The sequence below is a fragment of the Acanthochromis polyacanthus genome, chromosome 17, assembly GCF_021347895.1.
Source record: "Acanthochromis polyacanthus isolate Apoly-LR-REF ecotype Palm Island chromosome 17, KAUST_Apoly_ChrSc, whole genome shotgun sequence".
In the NCBI taxonomy this organism is placed as follows: domain Eukaryota; kingdom Metazoa; phylum Chordata; class Actinopteri; family Pomacentridae; genus Acanthochromis; species Acanthochromis polyacanthus.
This window is the reverse complement of record NC_067129.1, coordinates 5,506,941-5,524,772: the sequence shown is the minus strand read 5'-3', so window position 1 is coordinate 5,524,772 and position 17,832 is coordinate 5,506,941. Positions and strand designations below refer to the sequence as shown.

Below are 17,832 nucleotides of genomic sequence, written 5' to 3'. Positions count from 1 at the left end.
AAGACCTTGATCAGTGAGTTATTGACTGGCCTTAGTTTAAAGCACATGGTAAGATTATCCTCGAAAAGAACCTAAAGGCAAGCATTTTGAGAGTCCTTGTCTGTATTCTTGTTTCTTTTTTGTCACGCTAGCAGAAAGCTGCAGGCAGTGTTTCTACTTTTATGAAATATCTCAACAACTGTTGGATGGATTGCCATGAAACTTGGTCAGATGGCACCTGAACAGAATAAACTGTTACTTTGACCATCATCAGGTGACGGTTTTACTCTGTTTAGTAACTTGGTTATGACCAGCAACATACCACACATTCACATTCCTGTCATATTCAGCTGTAATTTGGGATTAATGTCAAACATGTTTCAATTGTAGACTAAATGTGTAAGCATGCAACTACATGCTCACAGTTGAGACACGACACTTCATCAGATTTAAGCATTTATTCCAGGATTACATACATTTGTGTTTGGTTTGCAAAGAAACAATGTCAACAAACAACACAGACACTTAAATAAACACAATATGAACACAGAAACAAGCAAACCAACTTAAAATTGGCATGTTATCTCGTTAAAGTACGCCGGCCCGCGGGCGGGCCGTTTTTTTTTATCGGTATACGCTTTTTTTAAATAGAAGGACACTGCAAACACGATTATACAAACACTATACACACATAGAAAGCTGAGATTCTCATGAATCCGCCGGTATAAACCACTTTCAGATGTGATTACCACAGCGGGTAATATAAACACATTTATCCAACAAACAACAAGTCATGTAAACGTGCACAGCTCACCTGTCGACGCAGTTTGGACGCTCGTTTCTGGTCATAAAAGAAGATAATCCACAAAAACCGGCCAGAACCCAAGCTTAGCCATCCAGAGGAAACAATCCAGTATAATACTTTGGCCAAAACATGTCTCGAAATAGGTAAAAAATCCAGAAAACGATCGGCTCCGTGCGCGTGCACGCGGCGCGTGGTGGCGCTGTGCGTTTCATATTCACTGCATCTTTCTATTATAACTTTATCATACACGGTCCTATTTTCTTTGTTCGCGATTCAAAATGGATACTGGAGGCTTCTCGACCGCTTCAAACCGGACTTCAACCAATCAGGTGACTCGTTTCCGCCTACTTCGGCAATATAGCCAACCATGGCCGAGTCTGACAGATATCGATTACATCACTTGATTGACTTGTTTCTCAGCAAATCACGCCGGAGGAAACGTTAGATTGACAGGCCTAGTAGCCAATGAGCTTGCTGAATGGCTTGAATATAAATCCCGCCTCTGCCAGCGGCTTTATATGATATTTCATTCGTGAGCTCCGGGCTCCACCTGCTGTTTCTCTGTATTCCTCTCAATCTGTGTGTGTGATCGACACTGAAGCCTATCTGAAGTGATTTTTTGAGTTCTTTATGAGTTTTTGGAATGAAAATGAAGTGGAAAATTAAGTGAAAATGAATTTATACCATTCTGTAGAGAGTGTGCACAGTGTATAAAGAGTGTATCCAACATTGACAGGGGCGGAGCATATCAGTACAAATACATGTGTGAAACACTCATTTCTTGTAGTATTGCTCTGAAATTTTGACCTGAACTATGTAAGACCCCAGGCTTTTGCAATATTGTGTTTTCAAGCTCTTACAGTGCTGCCACACTGATTTTCAGGTGTTTTATTAGGGAAAAAATGTAGGCGAGAAAAAAATTCATCCTAATTCAGTGTGTGCCAACATGAAATACTCTGTGCCAGTAGCACCTAGAGTAATTCTGACTGCACTGGGTGAAAATTCAGGTTGTCAGCTTTCAAATGAGACCCCAACCATGCATGTACTTCAAACAGTTCAAGAACAGCATTCAATTTACTTTCTGTAAATCTCAGTAGAAATTTCGGGCGGAAATTGCCCAAACAAAACAACTTTTCCTTATTTTTCCAACTTAATCTTTGCAATTGCTCGTGACTGCAGCTTATACAAACTGAACACTTAGAAAACATACTGAGACAAAAGGCCCTGATAAGAACTAATAAATAAAAACAGTGATGACAAATGGCCTTACCTTATGTTCACTGATGGCACAGCAAGAGGTTAAATGTCTGAGAAGGAGGAGCTGAAGAGGAATGAATGAATGACAAGGTCTCAAAATAAAGAAAAAGAAAAATATCACACGTATTCAGCTGCTGATGGGCATTGAGACCACCTTTCCACCTGTGCTCCTGAACAATAAATTGATTTTTGCGTCTCCTTTTCCCCTCACAGCGGCCATGTGAGCGTACCGTCCCCTCCCACTCCACGCAGAGCGGCTGAAGGCGGGCTGTCCTCCCACGTCAGAGGCGGCTTCGTTATTTAAACTTGAATCAAGAGAGGAGGAAAGTTTTCCGAGCCGGGACAGCGTTGCCTAGCAGCTAGGCAGAGGACTCTTCCTTCAGTTTTTTCGCTTGTGTATCGAGGAAGCGCGGACGTTTCCCCCCTCTCGGTCTACCTGTCATCTGTGCGTTTGTCTCTCGCAGTCTTAAATGCCAAACATGTCTCAGACCGTGACGCTTAAGGGACCCTCTCCGTGGGGCTTTCGGCTGGTGGGAGGACGGGATTTCAGCACGCCGTTAACCATCTCCAGGGTAAGGTTTGTTTTTTTATCCATTCATTGACCCGTGCGTAAAAGTCGGAGGAGGCGCTTCAAAGTTTGGCACTTTGGACTTGCGTAAAGAAGGAAAGTTTGGATTGAGTCATTACGGAAATCTGAGTTAATTCATCTTAAACACGAGGTCACACAGGTCTGCTATCCCAAACTGAAATAGCTGCGACTGTATAAACAGGAGCTTTACTGTAAAAGCAGACAGATGGTGCCGTCTAATTTCTGGCAGCTGAATTTGCATTTGATCCACCATCTGTTGCAGGTTTCAGTATCACGAGCAACTTCAGAATAGGCAGGAAAACACAACACTGGGATATTTTTATATATATTTTTGAGTGCTAGAAGATGGATCATCCCAAGAAGTTTTTTTTCTTAAAGATGAATGAATTAATAAAACCTAATGAATAAATAACGTAATTGTGATGTCACATTTGTACCATGTATTAAATATCAAACGCCATATCTGATAGTGGTATTAGAATCTATTATGAGGCTATATGTTTTTATTAATAATTGTTTATGATATTAGTAGTTGTAAATGTTGTGATAGTGGTGGTTCTCACGAAACTTCTTGAACTTCCTTGACCCTCAAAATATGGGTCAAGAGTCAGTGTGCTGGCAGCGGATCTGGCAGTAGCCAATACTTCATCTTGTCCAGGGTAAACACAGCCTGGTCTTTGCTGCAGGGCTTACAGAAGGGACAGAGAGGAGGTGGAGGAGGAGGGGGGAGGCGCTGACATTTGTTTTTCATCAGAGCTCGCCGGTTGCTGCTGAGGGATTCCAGGTGTTGTGCTCAGCTGTATCACCGGCCCCAAACCGACCCTTTAACTACAGGGCTCCAGCACTTCAAACTGGAGGTGTAATTTTTAGATTTACAGCGGCCGATTAACGACTGTGAGACAAGCAGACGAGCCACCGAGGGTCACCTGAAGTGCTCTCTCTGTTGTCCCATCACTAGATGCTGTGATGCAATGAGGTGGCATGCTTCGACTCATGCTGTGGGCGCAGCAGTCTTGACAGATATACGCCTGTGGTTTTATGGTGTCTTCATTCTCGCATTAGCGCGACTCACTTGCTAACTTGGCACCTTTTGACTCTCCAAATCACAGTGAGAGGCATCTGAATTTTACAGCTTTCAAAACTCAGAACATGACATCAGTAAACTCCGCACTCTTGGAAGGATCCAGCTTTCTGTGGGCAGAGCTGTGTGTTTGTGCTTGATCTTCATGTTTTAGTTGGACTCTTTCTGTGCAAGGAGTGGAGATTCTAGCAGAGATCGTGCCCAAAACCAGAATTTATTTGGAAAAGAAGAGCGTCTGTGCAGCTTTCTTGTATATTGTGCAGATTTTGAACTCAAAATCTTACATTGTACAGATCAAATGCACCTCATGCTTTCATGAAGAACACCTAAATCCTTCAATAATTTGCTCAGCATGCAAGTTACAATTTCTCACCAGCTTCATCTGTGCATCTTTGCCTATTAAAAGCATGGCATGCACAGGGAAGTTCTTTTGCATTGTGAAAGTTGCATAACTCAGCGATGATGGCATCAGTAAAAATTGATTAAAGGTTACTTTGTACAGATAGTTACATAGCAAAGATAGCAATAAAAAAGCCAGAGCTCACATGGAAGCACTGCTTGCAGGAGCAAACGGGGGATTTTCTTTGACTAATTCCAAAATCTTGGCTTGAAAATTAGGCAAGGAAGCAGCTGTTGAGATGCAAGCACATTTAGCAAAATGTGTCATGTCAGAGGCATAAGTACACAGTTTTTTTGGCAGCAAGTCTCAGCATTACACTGCCTCTTAAAGGCTAACGTAATGGCTGCTTTCTGCCGAGCAGTTCAATGTCCACTTGACGTCAGCTGCTCTGAAACATCAGCTGACAAGACAAAATGTGTTTTACTGCCTGAACTTGATAACTGTTTATTCTGGGTGTCTGTTAGTCAGATTAATGGCAGTGAATAAATCAAGATCAAATTCAAGAAGATGTGTTGGGGGTGGAAAAAAAGGTAGAAATGTGGGAAAGGAATCCTCTCACTTCAGCTCATGGGAGCTGGTCGAGTTCTGAGTTTGGTGCGTGATGTGATTCATTGCTGCTGATATGCTGGAGTATCTCCTCAGCTCACAATTTATCACATGCTTCTTGCATTCTTGCTGCACAGTGCATGCCCAAGACGGCAATTAGAATGTGTTGAATAGCGACGCAGAAAAAGATACATAGAGCGAGAGGAAGAGTGGATTTGTGAGAGGGTTTCAGAGAAGGATAGTTTATGTCTTACTCACTCCTGAATGCCTCTCTGGGGGTATTTTAGCATCATGTAAGCCTTGCACAAGCCAAAAACTGTCTAAATGGTAGTGGTGTGTCTGCTGGATCTGCAAAGCTGGTCAAGAGAACAAGAGGAGGCTTAGGACGAGACCAAAATGGTAGTTGTTATTGAATTTTATGGGATTTTACACAATCCTTCCAGTAATACCTCTCCTTTGCATGCCTGGAAGATCTCCTCCCCTCCTCTCTCTGCACATATAAAACTGAATGCCATGAAACACCTGCACCCAGAGACAGTGACAGTTGTAAATACCCAAAGACAAGTTGTGATGGCAGCAGCTGGTTCTTTGCTTAAGGTGATAATGTTCCAGGATAAGCCCATTAGTCCCCTGCCAGCGCATTAGGGCTTAAGCTCGTTAATGGTGTGTCTGTTTGACTCTGGAAACATTTGGCCTGATAGTGTGTCTGTATGTTAACTGGCTGCGGGTGAATGAGATGGATTGAGTGGCTGATAAACAGAAACGTATAAAATCGCTGATATAGCTGCAGAAGTATTCAGAGGGAATGTGTTGAATGTGGCAGCTGTGGTATAAGCCGTCTTGTAAATGGATGTCAAACTGACTTCCAGACAGAAGGTGACGCAGGACACTTGTCAGTCCTGCCAACTGGCAAACAGTGGAAGGGGATTCTCAACCGAGCGTTGGGTAAATAATGATTGGAGCAGTGCACACAATCACCGTCCATCCTCTGACACCTTTATGTTCGTTGTGCTGTGCAGAGTCTGCAAGGCCTGAGATGGAAAATGGTCTGTGTCGCTTTCAGACAATTTCGAAATTTGGTTTTGCAGCTTTCCAAACCTCAAGTTGCTGTCTTCAAATAGTCTGAAGTCATCCCACCAACCAGCTGTCCAATATCTGAAGATGTTCTGTTTACAATGAGCTAAAACCCAGAAAAGCAACAAATCTTGACATTTAAAGGGTTTATTTGCTCGTGGAAGATTCAAAATTAAATAGTTTTCTGTCATTTAATGATATAATCTGTTTTTAAGACGGGATCTGCAATTTATTGTTTCATGCACACTAAATTACTCTTGGCAAATCCCAAACACTTGTGTTTCAGCCCCAAACAGAAAGTCTTTTTATGAGCTTCATGAGGATAAAATATTGTCATTGATAGAATAATTGGTGAATTTATTAAATGTAAGAAACTTGCGAAAAAAAGCAGATTCTCATTTTCCAAAACCCAAATCCCAAGTCTTCAGAGAACTTCCCTTTTATTGGTTAACAGAATCAAAAAAAATCTATAGTTTCTGTAATAGAACAGTAAATCAGCACATAATCGTAATTTAAAAACCACAGTTAGCAGAAGCAGTTGATCAACGAATTCTACACGATCAACACCCGAGGGCCAAGTCTTCATAAAGGTCCATTAAGCAACTGTTTATCTGCACCATCTGCAGCTCATTGTGTACAGTGTACATTTAGGAATCTAGTTACATCCACTGTATGGTTTTCTTTTTTGTTTCCATCTGAATGGGATCAAAGTCCAGCCTCTGGCAGAATGATGCATTATGAGAGCAAACCTTAGCTGGTCACTCTCTGTGCTTGTGGTTAATGTTTGTGTGTTTAAGTCTGAGACGCAGAGAGGGAAGTCATATCTATACATCTCTTTTATGCTATACACATTCCACTAATTAATATTTCTTCCTGGTATTTGTGGAATTTGACAGAGCATGGCCTCATATTGTTCCACGATTCCTACGCCGATTTTGCGAGGACGCTGGATTCACAGAACATACATTAAGAGTTTTACTGCATTAGCAGTTCTGCATCCAGTGAACTCGATGTCCTTTGTACCCTTTAATCTCTCCGTCCCTCCTACATACCAGAGACAGGACATGTGACCTAAAGCTACACGGGTTGTTTCTCGGACACCGCTGGTTATAATAGTCGGCTTTAGGCCGCTCTCTGCCTGCTTTTTACTCCTGGCTGGAATTATAGATGTTGCATCTCCACAACAAACTCGGCGAAGGATAACAGATGGTACTCTCTCCAAGAATTTCCTGTTGTCAGAGAAGCTGCAGAGTTTTTGAATCTGTAGAGCAAGCGGGACAATGCAAGTCCTTTAGTTGTTGCTGAGCTTTTCCTGTTCATCTCATGCATAAAAGTGACAATCTGTGTGACAGTTGTGTGAGCAGAGATGAGGAGATGAGCGGTTCTTGTTTTTTAACACCAGAAAACATCCTTAGACAGTGCAGTAATTACAGCTCTGCAGAACCGGCTTCCATATGAAGACCATGAGGAAAACATCAATTTGTTTCGCTTGCGTTCATAAACAGCCTCTCGGTTTGACTCGCAATCTTCTCTGGAATGAGTGTTTTTTTTCATCCATGAGATTTCATGTTCTCAAGCGTCTAATATGGGATTCTTCTCATGTTGAAGCATCACAAGGTGAATAAGACCTACAGAAAGTCCATGGAAGTCACACACCATGTGTAAAAGCCTGTCAGAATTATTACTAATCTCCTTACAAATCTGAATTACAGGCACTGCTTCACACTTACTGATGACTCATACTGATGTGTAGGATCTTGTTCATCCTGGATGTACTTGAACACATTACAGGCTGCAATGAAGCCCAAGTGACTCTCCCATTTCCTCGTGTTCTCATTAAAATCTAAGCCCTCATGTTTAATCATCAGCACGTCGCTTATTGGTCTTGGCAGATTCAGTCTCTTTGTTTGAGTGTGATTAATGCACACCAGTCGGAACCTCACGCCCCAGGCTATGTATTGGCTCTCCAAAGCGTCGCCAAGGTCATAACCATGGTTCCTATCGCAGGTCCAACAAGAAAACAAAGACGTCTGACACGGTGCCAGGGCTTAGTCTGTCTGTTCCTGAGACGTGCGACTCGGCGCTCCCACCCGGCAGAAATAGTCACTGTGGGATTCCTGCATGAGAACATTTAGAAGTGTCGCGTTCTTCTTGCATAAAGCTTAGAAATAATCAAGCTGTAAGTGCTGATTTGGTGATTTGGAAGCCAGGAGACATTTATACAAACAGCTTAGGTTGAGAGTTTTAGGTGTTTAGATGAAACATAACTGCTGTTTTAGGATAATTTAAGCTGCCGTTTATCAGCGAATCAGCTCTGAAACACACAATTTGGTGTCTTGTATGAGCCTGGTCTCTAATTTTAAAATGCAGTCTAAGATGGCAGCTACATACATGTGTGTGTGTGTCCATTCAAGAAAGAGGATAATCTTAAATTCCCTTAATTAAATAGTGCTGACTCATTCTACTGTTGGCATTTCTGCATGATTTTTAAGCGTCCTTACATAACTGTATGTGCAGATCTGAGACTGTTCCCAATCATATGGGTGAATATATCATTGCAGAACTTTTTGTAACATAGATGACAGGTGTCATAGTCAACATTTTTGCTGTTTTCAGGCCTAAAATTAATATGGCCGCCAGTAACCAAACACCACGACATTTTTATAAAAAGTTTCTTCACAAATAATTGAGTAAATAATTGAGTAAAATTGAAATTGAAAGTTATTCATAAAGATATTGTAATAAACCTGTTGACATGCCATAAGTCCACACTTGACTCACACACTACTTTATGTTAAATAACTCAGAAAGCCTTGGAGTCTTGCCAGTCTTTTAGTGATATCCAGTATTTTTTTTTAAAATGAGTGATTGTTTTGTTTTCATAGTAAATAATTATGGAATTTTTAAAGACATGATCATAAAAACCTAAAATACTTTTTTTTTTTTTTTTTACTTTTAATAAAAAAGTTTGCAAGATATATCCCACAGACTTCAAAAGGCCCTCAATTATATAATGACCCGCATGGTTTATGGTTTAGGTCTTGATCTAGATAAATGAGACGGTTTTCAAAAACAATACTGATGTGTCATCATACTTTGCCCTGAGGCCGATGTCATGCTCCAGTGAAAGTGCTCATCCAGCTACAGCACGTAGTGTATCCACATACACAAACAGTCACACGCTTCCATTCGTTTCTTCGCCGGGTTCCCAGCCTCTCTGTTCCTCAGTGAAACCACACTTCAGCACATATTCACCAAGCCTCAGTGTGCCACATGATGACTCTGTGTGACACGAGGCTGTCATTTGCTAACCGCTCTATCTGTTAGCGTTTAACTGTGTCACTGTTTGTGGAGCAGTCCCATATGGAAATGAAGTAACTGTTTAGATTGCCTAATAACCAGTTTCGGGAGTTGTTTTGGCTGCCAGTCTGATGCCTGCACACATTAGGTGACCTTGCCGCTATGAAAAATGTCTTTATCACTGCTTTGACATACGTTATATCAACACATGTCAGAGCAATTGCCTGAGGTCGTAACAGTCTTTAATGGTGATACTTCTGTGTCATGTTCTTCTTAACACAGTGAGCAGTTTGTGTGGAATTAATGAAAAACTGGGTATATCAGCAGTTACAACAACGATATGATAGCTGAATGATGGTTAATAAAGTTATCTTACCCAAGTTATAGAAACTAAACACTAGTAGGTAACAAAAAAATCACTTTTGTTGGGTTTCCTTTAACAAATTACTGACATATCTGCTGGCATTGAAAGTAAAATGAGATCCAAATTCATACCACATGATCCTAAGTTACTAAAGTTGGACAATTTTGTTGAATTATTGACTTCTATCCTCTTCCACAGTGGTCTAGAAACCACTTGTCATTCACAACAACTCTGGTTTCGTTCATAGACTGTATTTGGGTCAGAAAAGAGAAACAAATGCAGAAGTCCCTTAAACCTGCATTCTTTCTAATAGCCAGCAGAGGGCAACTCATCTGGTTGCAATAACAAGTCTGATCGTATGGAAGTCTATGAGAAAATGATCCCACTTCTGCTTTGATTTGTTATCTCAGTTAACATTTTTCTAATCAATTTATGGTCTCGGTTACTATTTTTTAAGACTTTCGGATTACAGCGTGATGTTTATTTTAAAAATTATGGCTATATTTAGAGTTAAATAGATGATAAAGCAGGGTATGTTTTAGGGCGAGGCTACCTTGTGATTAAAAGGCCGCTCACATATCCTCATATCAAATGCTAAGCTCAAAACTGTAGTCCACAAACCACCAGATGACATCAAGGCCACTGCGTTCATCTCATTTATGTACAGTGTAATGACACTTTTTTCTCATTTCGACCAACAAATACAGCAAATGGAACTGGATTGTTTGGCTTTTGTTACTACCAGAGGGTTTCATGTGAGAAAGGAGGTAAGAAATAAAATGCTAAGGGTACACAAATTGCTGTTGTGGTATTTAAAGCTGCTTGCTGAGGCCATAGAGTAAAAAGCTAATTAGAAAATTACATTCATCCTTAAAGCTCTATAGATTTATGCCATGACGTCACACTACATGCTCAGTGTAAATATAGCAGATTATAATTAAGTCTGAGCTGCATAGCTCTGCATCATCCTTACATTTCCTAACAGATGGGAATGTTTGTCCTCCAGTGACGACCTCAGTCATGCCATTGTGGTACTTGGCATACCACTGTGTGCATGTGTGTGTGTGTTTGTGTGTGTGGTTCGTGCACTACTCTACATGACTTGACCCTTAGGTGTTATTACTCAGTCTGTGTGTGTGTTGGGGGAGCATGAACTTTGTTCCGCTATGACACAACCCAGGCACAAAACCGAGACACACACAGACATTCAGAATGCATTCTCACCGGGGAGGTCGTGCTAAATCATGGGGGTAAAGCACAACCTCCAGTTAGTGTCTGTCAACAGATACGCTCCCCACCCCCGGAAAAAGCTTCATTTATGCCTCTTTAAGCGGCTCCATCTTTAATTTATGGAACTTAAATGATACCTGCCGAGTTGTTTATGTGGGATTTCTGCAAGTGCAGCTGATTAATGCAGAGAGTTTCGGAGGCTTCTCCCAGAGACTCGCACACAAAAACAGACACACAAACTCAGGCGTACTCCCCACAGTGACCTCTCAGTTTACCGGAACTGAGTCAGGGACATTGGGGCGGTCAGAGGCTGTAAATTAGGAATTCCACATCTGAACCACACGACTCAGCTATTAGTGCTTCATGGAGCGTGAACTTGTGTTCCTTTGCTCTTAAAGCGCTGTTCCCAGTTAGTGAGGCTGCTTCTCTCGCTTCTCTTTTTGGGTTCCAGACCTTTAACCAGTAATATCTTAATTTAGGTAGAATGAGATTACTAATATGTGTGTGTGTGAAGTAAGGTTTTACTGTTCGAAATGCAATATATCTTAAGATGCAGGGTTGTGGAGGCAGTAGGTCTAAGTGGGTGGCTCAAAAGTGGTAAAGAACTTGGATGATGGGGCAAAGATTAATCACACACTTGTCATGCAAGGGGTTAATTAGCTTTAAAATCATCCTAAATTTTGTGCTCCCTGTGTATTCATAGATACAAATACTCATTTTAGCTCTGAGACTTGTGACAAAGGGTGTGGGGGCGGCATAGCTCAGTGGGTAGAGTGGCCGTCTCGCAACCGGAGGGTTGCAGTTAGATCCCCCAGCCCGTCGTGCTCATATCGAGGTGTCCCTGAGCAAGACACCTAACCCCTAATTGCTCCTAATGGGTCGTGGTTAGCACCTTGCATGGTACCTCCCGCCATCAATGGGTGAATGTGATGTATCATGTAAAGCGCTTTGGATAAAAGCGCTATATAAATACAATCATTTACAAAGTCCTGGAATCTACTTGGTTCAGATTTATTTAAAAAACATTCTTTTTTTTCCTCATTTCTTAAACCTGACAACGATCTATACATTTATGAACAGAAAATGAATCTGCAATTATGATAACTGGGCATTTAGGTCTCTTTTTTTGCTCTAGTTTCAACCTTCAAAATGAGATGAATGATTGAAAATGGAGTGTCTTTCGGTTTGGACCTCTAGTTGGACAAAACGAGCACTTTAAAGACGTCGCTTTGGGTTGTGGGCATTTTTTTCCACCATTCATCATCATTAGAGTTTGTTGAGGAAACCTTTAGCAGATAGTGAAAATGATATTTTCTCACCAACAATGTGGTGCTCGTTTCTGCTCACAAACATCTAGTTGCTATCGCTGGTTATGCTTCTGTTTATGGAAGCTGAGAGACGTAGACCTCAGTTTAGACTTTTTGTTTAGACTGGGAACTAAATATTGTATCATAAATCTGAAACTAAAAGGAACAAGTCCTGCTTTTTAGATGATAGCCAGAGATTATTGCTCAGTATTTCCCCTAAAAACAACTGTGTGACTAAAGAAATGGCCTCCAGCTGCAGAAAGTCTCTTCACTTTTAATGGATGGAAAAATACAGACAACTAATAGTCATAAATGTCATTACTTGATAGTGCACAGAGCACACAAACAAGACCGGAGACATGATGACAGCTGCTCAGATTTTTTGCTTTATTGCTATCAAAGAGTATTTTGCTCCTTAGTTTCCCATGTGACAGCGACTGTTTCCTTTGTGGGGGAAATAATTGGCAGTTTCTTCTTATTCGTATCAGCCAAAACCATAAGATCAGTCAGAGGCAGGCCTGGAAATAGCAGGGACATCCAGGACGTGTGTGCGCAATAATGGAAAATTGATATCGTATGTTGCTTGGTATGTATGTGAAGGTGAAACATACCCCCTGGGACACTCGCCCTCCCCCTTTACTCCTCATCACCTCACCCCTGCTGCCTCCCAGAGGGGCTCAAATGTCCACAGTGTTTCAAGAATGAAAGATCACAGAGAGAAACTTGCTCCGTCTAACCGCTCAAAGGAGGTCTCCCAAATGAAAGCGATGTGGACATGTGTTTTACAAGACCGAAAGAGATCAGACACTAATCAAAAAATTCTTCTGTTTATTGAGCAGATGCTTGCAGATGAACCAAACATTACGCAGATATGGTTGTGAATGTTCAAGGTTCATATGTAGCTCAACTCGTGGGCTAGAACTCGTTCTATAAGGGTTTCGAATGATGTAATTGCTGAGCGATCATAAAATTGCACATTTTTCGTTTTTTAACGGCTTTCAAAAGGCCAGACGTACAATAATGTTTCTGTTCTTTCGAGATATTTCACCACCTCCGAAGCTGAGTGGCCTCCTACTTCCCAGTGTCATTGTTGCTGGCTTTTGAAAGTGTAAACCCAGAGCGCTGCCTAAGGCAACATCGCATAAATCAAAAGAGAGGTGCTTTTGTTGAATTTGGCCTCTGTGTTGACACTCCCACGCTAGTAGCCTTTTTCTTTTTCCTTCTTTTTTTGTCTTTCTTCCACACAGACAGTTTGACACCACTTATAAGAGCTCTTTCTTTTCTTTTCCTGGGTGTGCTTGGATCGGTATGTGTCTGTGTGTGAATGTTACCTTTAGGTCACACCTGGCAGCAAGGCCGCCCAAGGTGACCTGTGTCCGGGTGACACCATCCTGGCGATCAACGGCGACAGCACAGAGCACATGACACACATGGAGGCTCAGAACAGGATCAAAAACTGCACTCAGCAGCTCGCACTCAGCATCACCAGGTATGGAAGCATGATGCCGTCCACTTTAGAGAGATAACAGCTTTGCTAATCAAACCATTTACCTGATGTACATTATGATTACGTTTTCCTGCTAAGTAGACCTGCAACTCATGATTGCTTTCATTGTTTCGTGAACTTCTGAACCCGCTAGCTTTAAAATAAGATTATTTTATGCTAGTTTTTATTTCATTGAGTTGGGTTTGGGCTTCAAGTTGGATAAAACAATCAGTCTGAAGATGCTGCTTTGGGCTGTAGGCATTTTTATTCACCGTTCACCATCATTTTATTGACTGGTTCATTGGCAGAGGCAATATTTACTGGATCAGTTCATTGTGAAAATAATCATTTCTGTCCTAAAATATGGTGCTCTTTTTTTTATCACTTGTTCTGCTTCTGTTTATGCATATTTAGACTTTAAGACCTCAGTTTAGACCTTCTTGTTTAGACTAGGAACTAAATACTGCGTCACTAATCTGCAGCTGAAAGAAGCAACGCCTGCTCTGCGGATGGTATGACAATACCAGAGATTATTGCTCAGCATTTCTCTAAAAACCAATGTGACGAAAGGAATTGCATCCAGCTGCCGGAAATCTCTTCACATTTAATGGATGGAAAAATATTAATAACCAACTAACAGTCGTAAATGTCGTTACTTGATAGTGCACAGAGCACACAAAGAAGACCGGAGACATGATGACAGCTGTTCAGATTTTTGTTTAATTGCTATTTAAGAATATTTTGCCCGTGTGACTGTTTTGCTGTGGAGAAAATAATAGGCAGTTTCTTCTTATCTATGCCTGCAAAACCCACTAGCAAGTTAAAATGGGATGTCATCTGTTAAAAAATGGCAAAATTGCACAATTTTTTCAAGCCAGAAACTGTCAAAACAGACAAAATTGTCAGATTTTTTTACTTTCCAGCTGTCCTTGAGCATGTTAGGAGTGTTGTATCGTTCCATCAGGGAAAATGACCAAATACTTGGCAAAACTGAGAAATTATGACATAAGACTTGAAACAAATTCTAAATATAAGCAGAAAAATGTCTATAACATGCAATATGTCACAATTCTTTTTCAGTTTTGGTAACGCAACTGGACATTTGGAAAATATTGCACATGTTGATTCCAGTTAGATGGATAATGAAGGACATTAAACTTTTGCCTTTTATATGATTTCTTGCATTTTTACTTTTTTATTACACATTAGTTTTGAGTTCCTTCCATGTCTAGTCATGATTGTGCTGTTTCCATTAAAGTGCAGGATTTTATATAGTAGTAGAAATGTTCATTAATTTCTTTATTTACTGAGTAGTTGTTTGGTCTAAAAAAATGGACAAAAACCACAAAATATTCAACTCTAAGAAGCTGTTTTCTGTCTAAATACTTATTATTAATGGTTGAGTGTAACCACAACTAGAAGCTTTCTAAAGTCCTGACCAAGTAGTTTTGGTTGCTTAACTTTAATCACAGATATTGCAAATCAAAAAACGCTGATACTAAACCATCTTTGTCCGTCGCTGTAAAAATGAGGATCAATCATATTTGGACTACGTTGGAAGGCCCTGACACAAACACCCGTTAGTCGCACGGTAAGGCTCAGAATATGTGACATGCCAAACGTTCAGCAAAGTTTCCGTGGAGGATGACCTGATGGGAATTTTAACGTTCGGAATAAGTGGATATCAGGAAATGTTGAGCATTAGTCATTTTCTAATCAGACATCACGGCTTTGACCCTCAGCAGAGGCTGGTTTTTGCCCTGAGGCTCATTAAGTGAATTGAGTTGAAAGACTTGACAGGTTATTTTTTTTATGACTAAGGTCATTTACTGCCTCTCGTCCAGGAACACATATTGTTTCTATTTCTGGTGGGTCTGTTCAGCCTGGCACAGTCGAGTCATGGTGACAGATGACAGGTTTACGGCGGTTTAAATGATCGACTCACTGCTCCCACAGAGCGCCGTCAAAATCAATGAGCCTTGTTCATACAGTGAGTCAGAGAGTGACCTTTTCAAATGGACTTCACAGGTCGATATTGTGCGTTTTAACAGTTCATGAGCTGGAAAATTGTCTTCCAGCCCCTTCAGACCGGTGCACCATTTCAGTATGTGAGGATGTATGATGTGACCTCAAGTGGAGGACAGGAGCAGCGTGTTTCTGTCAACATAGCAGAGCAGAAGTCATCCATCTAAACGGTTAATGACGGAGGGGGGTGGAGGTGGGATGAGGAGCTAAGCAAGGAAAAACTGAAATGTCAGTTGCTTCCCGCATTTCTATTAGATGGTTACTTGGGTTGCCAGAGTGCTGGAAAGTGCAGAGCAAATCTGGCAACCTCTGAATCCCGTCCTCTCAGATGAAGAACGCTGTGTGGTTTCAGGCCTCGGTTACAAGTGAAAACTGCCAACGGGTGTTTCAGCTCTCTCCTTTTAGGGCAGCACAGGCTCTCTCAATTTCTCTCTCTGTCTTACCCTCCTTTAATGATTCGGAGCATGAAGTTGACTAACAGATGCGGTGTGAGTAAGAATCACTCCTGGATTAATACGATATGCCAGATAATACAGAATTCTTACAGGTTTTTCCTCCTTCTCCTGAGCAATATTTATGTTTCATCGTACACTACTGGCAACCCCTCCAACCCCACAAGCCTGAAGTCTGAACCATCCATCCATCCATATATCAAGCTGAGCGCTTGAGCGTTAAGTGGTTTGTCCACATTGGGATTGTAAATTTATTTAGGGATGCATGAAGTAGCAGGAGCTCCTCTACAGCTGCAGGAGCACAAAAAACAGGGCACTCCTACACTTAGCCACTTGCATCCTAATGTTCCCAAGTTCAGCTTAAGTTCCCACTGACGTAGTCGACACTGCTGAACACATTAGAGGATGAAAGAGGTGTGTTTGTGTGATTAAAACGGGTGCTCTTTACAGTGATGGATATGCTGTATAGATGTTCTTTCTTTATCTGCTTGTTTAATCACATTACTGGAGATCTTTTATGGTGACTGACAGATTCAAACCTTAAATGCCACTTTTTTTTTTTTTTTGGTTACACGAAAGTGGAAAATGGAATCTTGATCATTTCAGTTGATATAATGTGGGATTGATTGATGATTGTCTGCAAGATAATGTATACATTACAAAAATAAAATAAAATCCTACAAAAAAAACAGTAATACTCAGGAAGGGTGCCGAGAAAAAGATATTAAAATGGTAGAATACTGCAAACTTCAAAAAAGTTGTGGATTTTTAGCGGATTTAAATGTCGAACGAAATGGAAAAACATATTACCATTTGTAAAAATACAAAATTTCTATGTGATTGTTCTTTAGAGTTTCTTTTTGAGGGTAAATTAATGTGGTTTTTTTTGTAGTTTTGCTAGCTATTATTGTTTATTATTATCATTTTATTTAAAAAAAGGGACCATGTACAATATTTAACATTAATGTTGCCATTTGATGTATTGCACCAGAGTTAGCTTTAAGCTCTTTTCCATCTGCAGTCCCTTGGCAGATCACAATGAAAACATTACAAAATTAAAATGTCACACAAAAGCTGAACTATAAAATACAAGTCAAAATCACTCTTAAAAGCACACAAGTACACACACTCACACACAAATGCAAATTATAAAGACAGTAGTGGTTGCAGTTCTGAGTGTCCTTATGCAGGCTTTTCAGTTTGTTTTTAAAACTTGTAGTATCTGTAATTGGACATAACAGGAAAAATCTGTAAAATAACGGTTAATTATTCTTTTTAAAAAATTCAGTTCAAATTGTACTTCCAATTTTTACATTTCCAGGTTGAGGAGGTTTTCATTATTTGTGTGTGGTGTCCTTGTTTGAGTAAGGCGTTTTTCTCAATAAAAATCTAATTCAGTAACTTTTTAAAACCTCTACTGTAAAGATACATGAAGGTAAAATGGAAAACAGTTACTTGGCTTTAGGTTATATTTAAAACTTTCCTGCCTAACCTCACATGCTTCCAAATAATTCTTCGAAATTACAACCACAACTGAGCCAGCGTCAGTCCTCCTTTATTTTCCATTTAAGCTGATAACATAGCAGTTGGCTGTGGGGTCGTATAACAAGAGGCTGGACAAGGCTTGCTGCTGGAATGTGACCTTTCTGCAATATATTTGCTGAATAATTACAGCATGAACTGCTGCCGGACAGGAGGAGGGAAAGGCATGTCTGAGAGATAGGCATGCACCTTTGGCTCCTGAGCTGAAATGAAGTGGTTGTGAAGAGGAGGGCAGATAGAAGAAGCAGAAGACACCAAACATTGGAAAGAGGAGAAGGTTTATTGGGAATGATGCAGGGAATTATGAGGAAAAGGAAAAAGAAGAACAATGATGAGAGGGAGAGAATAAAAGCGACACGAGGAGGACGTTAAAGCCAAGTAGATTAGCAGGGAAT

General features: G+C 40.7%; 1 protein-coding gene across 1 annotated transcript in view; it reads left to right on the top strand.

Moving 5' to 3' along the window:
* Window positions 1-2,366: 2,366 nt before the first annotated feature.
* pdlim4 (PDZ and LIM domain 4) overlaps window positions 2,367-17,832 on the top strand; it is a 49,411-nt gene continuing 33,945 nt past the window's right edge. The window contains exons 1-2 of the mRNA XM_022205967.2: window positions 2,367-2,613; window positions 13,270-13,421. Coding sequence (XP_022061659.2) covers window positions 2,512-2,613; window positions 13,270-13,421 — 254 coding nt within the window. The 5' untranslated portion in view covers window positions 2,367-2,511. The remainder of the gene's footprint in view (window positions 2,614-13,269; window positions 13,422-17,832) is intronic.